The sequence below is a fragment of the Musa acuminata genome, chromosome BXJ2-8 (genome assembly GCF_036884655.1).
Source record: "Musa acuminata AAA Group cultivar baxijiao chromosome BXJ2-8, Cavendish_Baxijiao_AAA, whole genome shotgun sequence".
Lineage (NCBI taxonomy): Eukaryota > Viridiplantae > Streptophyta > Magnoliopsida > Zingiberales > Musaceae > Musa > Musa acuminata.
In genome coordinates, this window is record NC_088345.1 from 5,609,900 (window position 1) to 5,625,606 (window position 15,707).

The 15,707-nt window shown below is 40.5% G+C and overlaps 2 protein-coding genes across 6 annotated transcripts; one reads left to right on the forward strand and one right to left on the reverse strand.

Annotated features, from left to right (window-relative positions):
- Positions 1-435: 435 nt before the first annotated feature.
- On the reverse strand, positions 436-5,173 carry LOC135582471 (uncharacterized). 4 transcript variants are annotated; one of them, XM_065120261.1, is made up of 5 exons: positions 4,753-5,173; positions 4,284-4,613; positions 3,071-4,042; positions 2,689-2,763; positions 436-942 (listed from the first exon to the last, which is right to left on the reverse strand). In XM_065120261.1, the coding sequence occupies exons 3-5, from the start codon at positions 3,950-3,952 to the stop codon at positions 826-828; spliced, it is 1,074 nt and encodes a 357-aa protein (XP_064976333.1). In that variant the 5' UTR covers positions 3,953-4,042; positions 4,284-4,613; positions 4,753-5,173; the 3' UTR covers positions 436-825. The 4 variants fall into 4 exon arrangements, with proteins under 4 accessions (XP_064976333.1, XP_064976331.1, XP_064976334.1 ...); XM_065120259.1 differs by lacking the exon at positions 4,284-4,613; XM_065120262.1 differs by lacking the exon at positions 4,753-5,173 and having other exon boundaries at positions 4,482-4,737.
- Positions 5,174-5,438: 265 nt separating this feature from the next.
- Positions 5,439-12,199, forward strand: LOC103993531 (probable methyltransferase PMT26). Of its 2 annotated transcripts, none has more exons than XM_009413625.3 (11): positions 5,439-5,580; positions 5,676-6,422; positions 6,641-6,764; positions 7,006-7,894; positions 7,990-8,139; positions 8,593-8,863; positions 8,938-9,048; positions 9,875-10,049; positions 10,165-10,437; positions 11,056-11,250; positions 11,699-12,199. In XM_009413625.3, the coding sequence occupies exons 4-11, from the start codon at positions 7,037-7,039 to the stop codon at positions 11,916-11,918; spliced, it is 2,253 nt and encodes a 750-aa protein (XP_009411900.2). In that variant the 5' UTR covers positions 5,439-5,580; positions 5,676-6,422; positions 6,641-6,764; positions 7,006-7,036; the 3' UTR covers positions 11,919-12,199. The 2 variants fall into 2 exon arrangements, with proteins under 2 accessions (XP_009411900.2, XP_009411901.2); XM_009413626.3 differs by having other exon boundaries at positions 7,020-7,894.
- The last annotated feature ends 3,508 nt before the right edge of the window (positions 12,200-15,707 follow it).

The window sequence follows — 15,707 nt, forward strand, 5'->3', positions numbered from 1 at the left end:
AATAGTTGATTTAATGAGTCAATGTGTTGACTATCTCAGGTTGACTCTATGGATCTGTTTCCTTGGTTGAGCTTTTCAAAACACTTGTAGCTTCTTTATCGCCCGATGCAGAACAGTGCAGACCTAGTATTAGCAAATGTTTTTTCATGCCTTTTTCAAAATTCAGGATGATCTGAATTATCTGAACCTTACTTAAAACCCTAGGCACTTAGACAGCACCAGGGACTTCACCCTTGAATCAGACAGTCTATGAACAGCATGGAAAACTTCAGGTTGATGAAAACCAAGAAAAGAAGTGTAAAGGTTAGCTGACCTGCTTTCTTTTTCTCAGGAGTGGGAGAGGTGGAAACATTTATGATTTGAACAGCAACATGAGTGAAAAGTCGATGCAAACTCCCATGGAGATGACATTATCGTCATACTGACAGCACTCAGTAACAAATCGATTCTACGACGTGCACATTGCATTAAAACCCTTACTATGATAGGGTTGAAAGTTTGAAACACAAAATTGAGTATGTATCACTAGGCAATATGAAAAACTATCTAGCCTGAATGCATAACAACCACATTTCTATTATACCTCAACGCACGCCGTCTGGATCTACGGCGCAGTTGTATACACAAATCATCATCTTTGCCACCAGGATATTGAACCATCTTTTGACATCTTTTGATGTCAACCAAAAACTGTGGCTCCTTTAGACGATGCAATACCGACATTATCACTAATGTCTGTGTCTTATTGCCAAACAGCAATCAAGCGATGATGAAAGCCTGGTCCATTGTCAAAGAATATAGGTCGCTCCAATTCCACAGGCAGGATCATGTGGACCGAACGTTCCGAGTCCGAGAGGCCCATATTGCAAAAGCAAGAAACCAAAATACAAATGAGATTGTCCAGTAGCGTGCTGCTCCATACTTGAATCTTGTTCGAAAAACCTGCAATTGAGAAGGAAAACAGCAAAAAAAAAAAGAAAAAAAAAAACTCAGTTCATGCATTATGGTCTCACTTCTGCATACAAAAAATGAAAAATAAAATCTAACTAATTTCCCTAAAAACGCTTTAGCTGTTAAAATAAACAACAAGTTCAAGTGGCATGAGGATACAGGCTGGCCACCAGGGTTTGTGTGATGCACATTACTAATGTGCCATCACAATCGTGAAAAAAATCATTAACCCAATAATAAGATAAATAAGAGGCAGTAATAAAAGAGAAAAATAATGAAATACCTACTTCAACCTTCCTAAGCCTCCAACCTTCATTGAAACTGTGCTCCTATAGTCCTATTTATACTTCTATGATTGATGAAATTTGTATCACTTAGGTGTTTTTACTTTGGTTGTGAGTTTTATTAATCTTCCTCTTAGTCCATTTCACTTCTTTCTTCTTCATCCCATCATCGATTAGGGATGATTCAATATAGGCAGAAGCTGAATAGCAGTAATCCAAAGTGAGGACGATATTGAGAACCCAGAAGCAACAAGAAAATTTTATAAATAAATATTATTGTACAAACATTGTAGCAATATCATAGCAAATTTAACATGTTTTTCACATAACACATAAGAGTATTCTAATTCCTAAACTACATTATAATCCTAGTAAAAGAGGTGTGGTCAGCATGCCTCTACCTTTTAGGGCCTAGTTGGATGATTCTCTTTTTTTATTGCAGTGAAAGTTTATTTTGTAGTCTAATATTCAGCAGGTCTGGGAGGCCTTTTCTCCTCCTCGATTTAGAGAAATGCTTGGTAGAGTTGTCACTTATAACAGAAACAATCATAAACCCACTTCTTATTCCGAATTTAAAGATCAACCTTTTGATGTTATAGCCTAACAGCTCAAACTAGACTCAATCTAATAGCATAAGCTAATCAAAGAATTTCGTTCGTAACAATCCATCATTTGTTTGTTATTTCATCAACATATGTACTGAGGTATAAGTGCAGAAAAATATAAAATACATAGTGCCTTTCAAGGAATGCTGTTTCAGTTACCTGATCCATTTCGGCAATTTGTCAGACTGGTATATACCGATCAGTACTGGTGTAACGATACGTGGTACACCGGTATATACCAGTGTTTTGGGGAGGAAGAAAAAGAGGGGGAAAGGAATGAGCAGTGGAGGAACAAAGTAGGAAGGAGGAGGAAGGAAGAAGAGCAAGCAATGGAGGAGGAAAAAGGAAGAAGAAGTGGTAGAAGAGGAGAAGGAAGAAGAGGAGGAGGAGGAGGAGGAGAAGAAGTACATGCGTAGTTGGGAAGAAGAAGGAACACAGTGGCAATGGCATTGGTAGCGACAATGGCAGCAGTGTCGTGAAGCAACGGTAATGGCAACGGCAGCGGCAATGGCGAAGTACGATGACGATAGCAACAAAGCAGCGATAGTGGCAACGGCATTAAACGTGAGAAGAACGCTTCAGGAGCCCTGATAGTGATTTTTTTATTATTTTTTCTAGACTGGGTCGCCTGAAACAGGGGTGCTCCGCATACCAGCCCACATTTGGACCGATATGCATCGCCTATTTCATACCATTTTAGGCAGCGCAGCAATACATGGTACCTTTATCACTCTTTGTGGTTATATATATGAAATGCCTGATAAATGTTAAACCAACTCTACAGTTTTAATGAAAAAAATAGTACATAACTTTGTAAACCATAAAACATGGAGTAGCATTCTACTTACAAATCTAAGAAAGATCACAACCACCAAAGCACATACGCCTCCAAGAAGAATATTAAAACCATATCTAGCAGCTTTCTGCATTACAAAACCAAACTTGTTAGCTGAAGTGTCATGACACATTAGCAAAGTAAACAAGAGAAGCACATGCAATTTGGCTTCTCAGAGGAATAAATGACATAACTACAAAACTATTGGAATAATAGGACCACAAAGAGACAGGAAATGAAGATGAATTGGTAATATAGAGGATCCCTTAATAAATACCAGAGAAGAAAAGCACAATTTAATTGCCATCTAGTCTCTTAGTGATCAATGAATAAAAAGTCATGCCCATGTAATCATTAAAGGTGTAGAAACATCATAATATACGAATAGGATATACCTTTCCAACATGTGAAGCAATAAACCATGTGAGAATAACAGTGACCAGTCCAACGGCAACTAAAATCCCTGTACCTTCCAAAGCCCATTTGGCCGTTTGAGTCTCCATATTCACAACATTTTCTGTTGGATTATATGGAAATTCTTCTAAAGCTTCCTGGGAGACTGTTACCAAATTACTATGAGGACTGAACCACAATGATATTTCACTCAGTCTTTGTCTTCGGATAGCAGCAACAGCATCAGGATCGACACCTGAATTCATCCCCACATGTGAATATGAAAATTCTCCGGTTGCTGTCCTATTCCTTAATTCTTCGTAATCCTTCAAAGATGCCATAACCTTTCTGAAATCTGTCACCCTTACATTCTTAGCCACACTTCCACAAATCTCACACACGGTAGAACCATGGCTTACAAACCACTTCAGAGCACAAGCATAATGTGCCTGAGCAAGATCATTTTTGCAAGAACATCCTAGATCAATTAGTGTGTCTTGATTAAAGTATGAACCTGATTCTACATCAGCACTGCAAACAAATATCTCGCCTTCAGGACCTACGAACTCAATAAATTCCTTCTGCTCCTGGGATGTCTTATTATTGTTGACCTCCTTTAGAGTACACTCTCTGGGAAGTTTATCACTGGAGTCTCCATCAACATTGCTTTCCAGATATTCTTGTGACGGAGGAACAATATTTAAAAAACTCAAGGCAGCATCACCCCTTCTGTCACATTCAGAACAATGGCAAACACGGCAAAGTACAATATCAACATCCTTATCTGTACTATCATCCGATGTCCGTGGCATATCTAAGTTGTCGTTCTTAATGGAAGTGCATGAACTCCTTTCATTTTTGTCACTGTCATATGGCTGCATCATTTCTTCCCTCAGGCTCAGGGCAAGTTACTCGTTTCCTCTAAGCAAATGACGGCAAAATTTCTGTACGACCCAAATGAAACTTGTTCGAACCTAAAAGATCATGATTCAAAAAAAAATTATAAAGGTTCAAATTGAGACCAATTTTACCAACCAAAATTCCATGGGCTCTATAACAACAAGGACCTGGAATGCAAGCATATAAAATTCCAAATGGATAAAATTTAATATCAATGAGCACATGCTCCCCGAGGCCAAAACGGAACCAGAAACCAAATAGATGTTGAATTGTGATCATTTCCTGATACAACAAACATGCAGGAGAAGTCCATACCCACGTACCACCGAAGTATAAGACCCAAAAATTAGATCTTCCGCAACCAATATTACTAAAGAACGCAAGTAGATACAGATACTGTCGAAAAAATAGACTAAAAATCAACAATTACATCTTGTGCAACCAATATTACTTATGAACGCAAGTAAACATAGATACCGTGGGCAAAACGGACTAAATATCAACCAAAAACACCTGTTCTTTAGGGATCACTGCCGACCTAAGCTTCGAATAAAGAGCGCACACTTGAGAGGAACCGTTCCAACCCAACAAACAATCAAGTCCGCCCACTAAAACCATCCATAAATCTTCATAATTTTCTGTGGTCTGGCAATTTGCAAAACAGACAAAAAATAGCGGGATTCCAAAGAGATGGTCGAAATATCTTCTAATTACGGACGATAAGCAAACGAATACGGGAAGCAAAATATCGGAATTAAGGCAGGGCAGATAGGGGTAGACTCACCTGACATCGCCGTCGAAAGATTTCGCCACCGAAATCGGACTTCGCTCCCCAACGAATAATAGAGCGAAAAGGGGGGTAATTGTCACTCTGTTCTTTGACACGATCGACTGATCGAAGTGCTCCAATACAACGCTCTACGATCACGACCTTGTTACGACGCAAATTACGATTCATGACGTGGCGAACATCCGGGGAGCGAGGAGGGCGTGTGGTCATCTAGATGTCCGCCGCGTGGACTAGAGTCACAACTTATGCCGCGTTCGACAAGAATCTGTGTAAGCTGCGGACGTCCGCATACATATCACTGTGCGGGAGATGATCTGCCCTGCACGCAAAGAAACAGTGGTAGGGACGCAATTGTATTGAAACAGAGGATTACTTAGATGAGGACGGCATTCGAATAACGTGACTATCGAACAGCTCTGTTCATCCAATTGGTTGTTCCCTCAGCTCTGTTCATGGATACATATTGAACAGCTTCACAGTGCTTGTTTCATCACCCAACCGCAGGTCATCTTCCAGAACACCAAGCGAACAGAGACGCAGTTTCTACATCATCCTGCCCCTGTAAAGCTGAGTGAGTGCCGCTGAGCTGAAACCAGTCCACTGATGTCTTTAGTATTTGAAGCTTTGCCGTCCCCTGTTACTCTCCTCACTGTCGTCGGGAACTGAAACTAGTGCGTTAATGGCTTCATCCCCAAAGTCTATGATTGGACTTCCATCTTTAACCTCGAGACTTATCCAATATCACACCATTAACTCATGCGGAAGAAACAGGAAGATGAAACAGCAGCACAACTGATGCAGATCCGTTCATGGCGCTATCAGGTACAGAGCACTCCATAGCCACACTCATTCTTATCAGCTTTTGAATTGTCTAACCATAGTGTCCTCAACCTTTTTCTGCTCCTTTCTAATCATAGATGGCACAAAGTCCCAACCAAGATCAGGACGCTTACAACTTTCACCAGACTTTCCCATCACAGTGCCAGCAAAAAGATGACGCAACTCCTGCAGCAAGTCACAGAGCCTTTCTGCCAATCATAACATGCTCTCCCGGATCGATCCAGTCTTCACAACACAGGGAAAGATCAAGCTGACATTTATACAGATCGAAGTGTTATGCAACGCTCCTCTCATTGAACAGCATGAAAGAATGGTTGGTGCCATTCTAGTTTTGCCGGAGGAGATAGGGGGTAATTTCGTCATTTTGGGCCGCACGTGATTCGCGGAAGCCGCGTGCGTGTCCGCTGTAGGCCCTAAACGCGCTTGCATCTCGTGTTTCCGGGATTTTACTTAGCTAAAGCTGTTCCCATGATCAAATACAAACCGTTCCCTGAGGATGGCGCTGAGGTCAGCAGACTGGTTTCTTACATCTTCCCGAAAAAAGTGTGCCCGCGGTAGCATCTAAGGACCCGCCGCCACGGGAAACGGGGTTTCCGCCTCTCCGTTCCGTTTCCTCATCACGGGAATGGCGTCTCGGTAATAAACAGTCAAAAAAGGAAAAGACTAATGAATGGGTTTGGTTACACTTCACTCGCCTCCGTCACGTGTATAAACTAATGAGGAGATGCGTGCGCACTCCTTCGGCGAGCGAGCGATCGATCGATCGTACCCTCTCGGTGCCGATCGATGGGAGGACGACGACGAAACCCTCGGCTCGCTCAGTGGTAACGCATCGATCGTCTCGTGTTTGGATCTACGGATCGACCCATCCTGACACGAATTCCTTTTGCTTACCTTGCCATTTTCTTCATGTTTTTTCTTCCTTGATTTCCTTCCCCGTATTTGTTTCGTGATGCGCTTTTGTCCCTTTTGTTCTTGGAGTGTGTAAGCTTCGATTTTTTAAGGTTTTGATTATTCGTCGTTTTTTTGCATTGCTCTTCAGTTTGATCATTAGGATTTGTTTCGTCAATCGTCAAGAACTGGCCGTAATCGAGTAGATTGGGCGTTATCTACCGTCAATTGACCTCTGGAGAGCTATAGATCTTATTCCTCCTGCTGGATTCCAGGTAATGTTATCTAATGTTCTTGGGAATTGCCGCTTTTGTTATTATTGTCGATATAGGCACTCCATCTAATTTTGTTCAGATAAGTCGAGTCCATAGTGGGCAGGCTGCAAAGTATTCCATTTTGTTCATTTTAGTTGTTTAGTTGAGCTGCAAGATGTGATATTTGGGTTTGTAAAGAAAGCAAATGGAAGATTGGGTCATTCTCTGAGTACTTGTTTTTTTTTTCCTCTTAATAATTCAGACAATCCACTCCAGGAATTTAGGTGGCAAGCATGGCATTTGGGAGAAACATGCAGACGAATAACAGGAGATCATCCTCGTACTGCTTGAAGACGGCAATTCTCATGTTTGTTGCCCTTTGCTTCGTTGGAATATGGATGTTGTCTTCCTTGAATATTGTCCCTGTAGATCTTTCTTATCTGGTTCCCAAATCTGAGTTCAAAGATAAATTTTCTATGCCATTTGGAGATAAGTTAGGGAGTGAAAATGATGGTTTAGCAAGTGGGGATGCCAAAAATACTGAGAACACTGTTAGATATAAATCAGAGTCTGAATCGGACAAGACAATTGAGAAGTTAGTGGAGAAATCCAAAAAGGGTAGCCTGGCAAAGGGGAATGATGATCTGGATGATACATTTGATGACACATCACGATCTGTTGATGGCGAAGATGCCATGACGGAAGAGAAACTAAAAGAAAATGAAAATGAAGTAGAAAGACTGGAAAGTGAAAAGAAAGCAGTGCAAAATGAGAAATCTGATGGTGATGGATCCCAAAAAGAAAAGAGCGAGGTTTTCCCTTCTGGGGATCGGTCAGAGCTTTTAAAGGAGACCAACGGCCAGAATGGAGCATGGTCTACACATGCTGTAGAGTCAAAGAACGAGGAAGAGGTGCAAGCTTCAGCGTCATCAAAGGGCCAGAAAGTAAGTTACAGCTGGAAACTCTGTAATACCACTGCCAGAGCAGATTACATCCCCTGTCTTGACAATGTGGCAGCTATTAAGAAGCTCCGCAGTACTAAGCACTATGAACACAGAGAGAGGCACTGCCCTGAACAGGCCCCAACCTGCCTCGTTCCCCTTCCTGTTGGATATAAACAACCAATCGAGTGGTCAAGGAGCAGGGACAAGGTAACAACTGTGCCGTCAGATGTTGCATTCTATTGTGCCTAATATTTTCCTAAAGAATCTTTTTTCATTTGTCTTACTTTATGACTATACTACAGGTATGGTATAACAATGTTCCACACACCAAGCTTGTAGAATATAAAGGGCACCAAAATTGGGTGAAAGTATCAGGAGAGCATCTCATTTTTCCAGGAGGTGGAACTCAGTTCAAGCATGGTGCACTTCACTACATCGATTTTGTTCAGGAGGTTCAATACTAACCATGTTTTATGATTTAGCCTAGTACAAAGTCCCTCATGTGAAGTCTGTTTTCCATCTTTGCTATGTTTCCAAATGTGTCGCTTTTAATCCCATCTTGGATGTCTTGCAGGCCTACTTCTCTTGTATTTGTCATCTACCATGTTTTTTTTTAGTTTTCTATCCTTCCTTGAATTTGTTTAAATTCTCAATTGTTTTGCTATTGTTTCCTTTACTTAATTGTCAGTCTTCTCGTATGTTTCTTTTGATTTTGATGAATTCCATGACTGTTTGTGTATAATTTGACTTATCGTCTATGGAAGCCTGCAGTAGAGACATACTAGCATGCTCAGTTTCTATAATGTTGTCTTTTCACATTCTTTTCTTTGGGAATCCGTACTGAAGAGTATAGTTGTTGATAACTATTTTGAAGACTGATGCATCTTTTGTCTATACATTCACAGTCACTGCCAGATATAGCATGGGGAAAACGAAGCCGTGTTATTTTGGATGTTGGTTGTGGAGTGGCTAGCTTTGGTGGCTATCTCTTTGAAAGAGATGTGCTTACCATGTCATTTGCACCAAAAGATGAGCACGAGGCCCAAGTGCAGTTTGCTCTTGAGAGAGGAATCCCAGCTATATTAGCAGTCATGGGTACAAAAAGACTTCCATTCCCCAGCAAGGTCTTTGATGTTGTACACTGTGCACGCTGTAGGGTACCATGGCACATCGAAGGTGATATGTGTTAATCTTTAACGATCTATGTTCCATGGAATTTTTGTTTGGATATTTATTGTCAATACTTGTAGGTGGTATGCTTTTGTTGGAGTTGAACCGATTGCTCCGTCCTGGTGGTTATTTTGTCTGGTCGGCAACCCCAGTTTACCAAAAGCTTCCTGAAGATGTGGGGATCTGGCAAGGTACAACCCGCAACAATGATTGGTCATAAAAGTTATGGCTATGATTTATTGCTAGTGAAGAAGTAGATTTAAGGAACCAAATGCCTGAAAATTTCAGGTTAATTAGAATACATAACATGTTGCCAACTTCTCTTTGCCTCTTTTTTTTTTTCATCAAAGATATCATGTCAATTAAAATTAATATTCTTGTTCATGCTTATATTTACTTTTTTTTCAGTTGAGAATAGGTTCTAATTTGTTTATAGGAAACTACAGAATGGTGAACATATCTGAGGCTAAAATGTCGTCCCTAATGGTTTAGCATGAACTTTTACATGATTGTTGTCCCTAATAATCATATTCTAGTATTACAAGCTGGTTCCTTTTTTCTGGTTGATGAGATATATTCTAGGCCCCCAGTCACCATAATTCCTTAATTTTCAAGTCATTGTCCACATATATTAGCATTGTCGAACCATATAGACCTCAAATGGACTTTCATACTGTGGGCTTCAGATAAGCATCATCTATATGTAACCTAACCATCATTAATCAAACTGTTAAATGTCTAAGTGTAATACATGGGATATGTATTCTTCTAGGAATCTGATCACCAGATCAAATATTAGGAAGTGAAATATAGTGTCATTTTAATGCTGCTCCTTAGCAATCTTGGTGACTGGGGTTCAAGCATGAGTGTCTTTGCTTACAGTGATAAAACTGTCTATATTGACCCTCTTCAGAACCTTGTATTGGCAAGAGCTTCATGAATTGACCTCCTTTGTTTTAGCACCAGGTCAAATATCTTTATACAATACTAACTAGTTTCCTTTATGACTGATGCCAGCCATGTCTGAACTGACAAGATCTATTTGCTGGGAGATGGTGGCTAAAAGAAAAGATAAAGTAAACAATGTTGGTCTAGCAATCTATAGAAAACCTTCTGATAATAGTTGTTATGACAAAAGAACGAAAGAAAACCCTCCACTCTGTCAAGAACTTGACGATCCTGATGCAGCCTGGTATGCTTGTTCTTTCAAAAATTAGACATGGTTCTTCACTTCTTCTTTGGTTAGTTTGCTTCATTGTTACTTGAAATGTGTCTAATATTAGTGGTATCTGTTAATATTTATATAGGAATGTCCCACTACAAGCATGCATGCACAGGTTGCCAGTATATTCCAGTAGTCGTGGGGTGCAGTGGCCAGATGAATGGCCACTAAGACTGGAGAAAACGCCTTACTGGTTTAATAGTTCCCAAATTGGAGTTTATGGTAAACCTGCACCACAAGACTTCGCAGCAGACTATGAGCATTGGAAACATGTGGTTAGCAGATCATATTTGAATGGGATGGGGATTAACTGGTCTGCCGTGAGGAATGTCATGGACATGAGATCTATTTATGGAGGGTAAGTTGTCATTCTTTTCCGGTTACCGGTTCTCAGTCAAAAGGAATTTAAATTTTTATGAATCACTGTATGCCACCTCATGAGTTGCAAATTAACCAGATGGTACCTCTGACTTGGTTTTGGTGTTTGACATTGTCTCAGAAATTGCATCATTTAATTGCCATGGTATATGTTATCACTTTTGTGCATGAAGTTCCGGAGCACACATGTCCAGTATTTTGCTTAACCTCGACATTTTCTTTGTCAACATGTCTTTGTATTCTCTTCTGGATTCAAGTATTTCTCTAAGTGAATGACCTATTTCTCCACATGGTTTTGTGTTCTTCGAGAGGTCTATGCATTTTCCTGCAAACTTTTTGCTGTTTTCCATATTCATCTTATTGGACATTATGGAACACTGTTGTGCTTATCTAATGATTCCTGTAGCATCGAGCAAAATATTTTTATTCGCAATAACTTCGTTACATTTTTGAAACAATAGCACAAGGTTGCGATGGAATTTTCTAGTACTGAATTATCTCAAATCATCTTTCTGTTGGTATATTCTTTTCTTATTTATTTGGAGCAAATCACTTTGATGCTTGCTCCTTGTGTTTAGTCTTGGGGTGTTGTTTGCAGTTTTGCTGCAGCTTTGCGAGACATGAAGGTCTGGGTAATGAATATTGTCTCAATCGATGCACCTGACACTCTTCCAATTATCTATGAGCGTGGACTATTTGGAATGTATCATGACTGGTGTGAATCATTTAGCACCTACCCAAGAACATATGATCTTCTCCATGCAGACCATCTATTCTCTAAACTCAAAAAGAGGTTAGTCTGTAATAAAACATTTTCAATTACTTAAAATCTTACTATATTTATTCAATCACTTAAAATCTTACTATATTTATTAGTATCATACTAATCCTTTAATCATTTTAGAGTCCGAATAGTTCTTGAACTTTTGCAATTTATTGTTCACATGAATTTAAGTATTTCTTTCCTGAAAACAGTTCTTATGCCAAACCTTATAGTGACTCAAAAGATACAAAAATGTCTTTTTATTTATTAAGTAGATAAGAAACATTTCTTTTACACAGATCTTTTACACTTAAAGACTGATGATACTATTGCATCTGTTATGTTAAGATTTGCACAGATATTTCCTTTTCTAAGTTGCCATTTGATCTACTATGGCTGTCATAGATTTTCATGCAAGGATGGTTCAATTGTGTTTTCTTCTCGATATTACACTGGAGCCTTGTGTTTTTCATTCTAGGTGCCAACTAACGCCAGTAATTGTTGAGGTAGATCGGATACTGAGACCTGGAGGGAACTTTATTGTAAGAGACAATGTTGGTACAATTTCTGAGATAGAAAACCTTGCAAAATCACTTCACTGGGAAATCCGTCTGACATACTCAAAAGACAATGAAGGATTGCTCTATGCTCAGAAGTCAATGTGGCGGCCAACCGATGTCGAAACAACCACCTTGTAAACAAGAGATACATTGACAAAGTCCAGCAGTTTTGATATAATGGTGTATAATTTCGTTGCATGCATAACCATGCTTGTCCTTTGAAAAAATAATGTATTCTTTGATCGATGAAAATTTCGTACATTTTTTTTATCGTAAAAGATCAGATTTTGCTAGAGCTTAGTCTAGATGTTGTGATAGTCTGACTTGTAAGGTTGGATTCAGGAACTTGCTAGCTAGCTAGCTAGCACCTCGAGAAAACCTAAGTAATCAAAGATGAATGAATGGCAAGATTGTCTTGACCTCGGTTGTATTTCATATTTGATGATGTCTCTTGCTCTGAGAAATTCTGTGATGTTGCATTTTCTCTGCATCCCATATTACTTGGAAAGCTTTGTAATGATAAGGTGGCCACTAAAATTTCAAACAAGGTCTAAAATCATGATCTAATTTTGCGGCTTAGCGCATCTAGTGCAAAGAAAGAAGGGTATGTATCAATAGTAAGATTGTTTCTTTATGGCTTGAGAAATCTCAAAATAATCTCTTTATATTTATATCTAAGGTTGTGTATATTCATTTTTTGTTGAATCGATAAATATCGGATAATTTCATATCACAATTAGCTAAAATCTTGATTATAGATGTTATTGTAACATAGAATGAAGGAAAATAATTTATGCCACCCGGGAATATATAATAATTTATATCTTATTTGTAACCTTAAAATGAATATTTTTATTGTTAAGATGTATGTATGGCATAAAATAGAATATTACGTTAAATTCGCATTTATACGAGTCCGGATCGAACCAAACTTTTGGCTCAGACACTCGAAACGGTTCGGTTTGCTTTCAAAGAGGGGTCGATGCCGTTGGCCGCCTCTTTCCCTCCATCTCCAAGTTCATAACGCAAACCCCCGCTTTGCGCCCCCCTCGCCATTCTCTGAGGTTATTCCTCGAACACCCTTCGGTCGACCGCTCTGCCGCCTTCTCCGTCGCAATCTCGACATATGCTTCAAGAACAGGGAACTCCCACAGGCCCTCCGCCTCTACGACGCCACCCGCGCCGTTTTCACTCTGCTCTTCCTCGACCATTTTAACGTCCTCCCCTGCCTCTGCTCCTCCGCGGATGCCATCGGCCTCGAGCGCGGCACCAAGATCTACCTTCATATGAGCCTCAACGGCGTCAAGGAAGACTCGCCTTTGATCTCGTCAAGCAGATGTCTTTAACCGAGATCCCGCTAAAATTGAGGTCTTTCGGCCCCGCTCTGTTCGAATTCTGCAAGAAGGGAGAGGTCGGGAAGGCCCATGAGGTGAGGCTTACATAGATGCCCATGGCATTGAGCCCGAGGAAGCCGAGCTCGCTGCACTCTGTCAGCTCAATGTTCAGAAGGGCGGGGGAGATCATGTTTACCGCCTGCTCTGCAGGTGTCCGAGTCAATGGCGGAAATAATAGAAAGTTGGTTTGGTACAAAGGCCGTGGAGGAGGTTGGGTTGGAGAAACGAGATGTGTGGAAGGTGGAGGAAGGGATGGTGAAGGGAAGATGGATGAGACTAGTGTGTTCAGGGGTTGCTCTCAAGGGCGTCTTCCCAGAGAGGTCAAGACCTAGAGAGTTGGTATGGTACAGAGGCCGCGAAGGAGGTTGGATTGGAGGAACGAGATGCGTGGAAGGTGGAGGGAACATGGATGAGACTAGTGTGTGCCAGTGTTGCTTTCAAGGCCATCTTCCCGGAGAGGTCAAGACCTAGAGAGTTGGTATGGTACAGAGGCCGCGAAGGCAGTTGGATTGGAGAAATGAGATGTGTGGAAGGTGGAGGGAAGATGGATGAGACTAGTGTGTGCCGGTGTTGCTCTCGAGGCTGTCTTCCCAGAGAGGTCAAGACCTAGAGAGTTGGTATGGCACAGAGGCCGTGAAGGAGGTTGGATTGGAGAAGCAAGATGTGTGGAAGGTGGAAGGAAGATGAATGAGACTAGTGTGTGCTGGTGTTGCTCTCAAGGCCGTCTTCCCAGAGAGGTCAAGACCTAGAGAGTTGGAATGGTACAGAGGCCGTGAAGGATGTTGGATTGGAGAAACGAGATGTGTGGAAGGTGGAGGAAGGGATGGTGAAGCGAAGATGGATGAGACTGGTATGTGCAGGTGTTGTCTATAAGGGATTCAAGGTTTGTGCTCTTTGATTTTGAGTTTCGCTTGTGCTTCAATATCAAATTGTGTTTACGACAACTTTATTTTTATCGATTTTAAAAGGTTTAACTGTCATAATAACCAATTTTTATGTTCTTGAACATAAACTGATGCAAGGAAAATATTGCTGAAAATTTATTCATATTCATAACATACTCTTTAGTTTGCCGATTCAGTGCAGTCATCCTTCTCCGAAAAATGGCCCCAACTTTCATTGCCTTCTCCATATCCAATAGTAACACAGGTAATTAAACAAACTATTCTTATAACCTAAAGCTTATTATGGTGACTGAAAGATGGCTTCAGTTTTCTAAGAACCTGTTGTAGCTTCCAAAGATGTGTCTTTTGTTCCCTGATCGGTCCGTGTGCACATATCTCATATAAATTTTAGATTCTTTTGCTTCTTAGCTACTAGTGTTCAAATAAATGATTCAAAATAACTGCACAAACATAGCGCTTTCAAGCTTTACCCTTACGTATGTAATCTGTTACGAATAAACACTTGCGAGACAAATAGGCAGCTGTGTGAAAAATTGCTTAATCTGATGTTGCCAGATGAACAATCCACTATTTTCTCTGCACAAGTGTTTCTTCAAGTGCTATAATTAACTTTGAGGTCTTTTTCGGTTTTTAACTTTTTTTTTTGGTTCCAGGAATCTGAAGGCGATAACTGGCACATATCGACAGCTTCAGGTGATGATACTGAAAAACCTAGACAGTGGATCTGTGAAACCTGAAGTACCACAGCAGCCTCCTCTCCTTCAGGGCAAATGCAGACAAATTCTTGAAGGTCTAAATTAGGACCCTGATGCAAACAAATCATTGCAACTGTGAAGAGTATTAACTTATCTTTTCATTTTTTTGTTGTAGAATATAATGTCAGGTATAGAAAGGCGCAAACAGAGAGTGAGAAATGCATGAAATCAATGCCCAAGTATCAAGTTCAATTCTGTTCCACATGAATCAAAAAGTGCTACTGTTATCAAATTCAGGACCATTTCAACATTTTTCACAAAGCTGTGGCTGTCTGAAACAGACATCAAGAGATGCAAATGAGTTTTCCATCTTTTTCCTTGGTGTTGTCAAATGCAGAATTCTACTAATCACAATGGCAGCAAATATGGCATTGTATCACTTGGTTTGCAGTTCATCTGAAATATTTAGCAGACGTAAGATCTTGATGGATACATACCCAAGTAATCATCATGCCACATCAAAACTCTGCTACAGATTTTGATGCTCCAACACAAAGTGGAAGCTATTGGGAAAAAGTTGGATGAACCAAATAGACAGAGCAGTGAAGTTGCAGGTCTTGTGTTCGACAAAATGCTGCACCTATTTTGCTGGTGCGCCTCACAGATTGATCAGGTCAGCCCTTGCAACATTTCATCCAAGCAGTCATTTTAGATCCATCTGTTGGCTTGACAGTGATTTATTTGTGGCACACGGTTGACATGCTTTCACCAGTGGCCGAATCTCTCACATTATCCAGTTTTATGTTGGCGACCAATGGAGTGGCTCCACGAGGCAGCAGCTTGCGTGGTGGTGCAAATGTAATAGACTTGCATGGTTGTGGGCGATCTCGAGCCACAAGAAGAAGGGACAGAAGAAGTCCACATCTCTCCTCA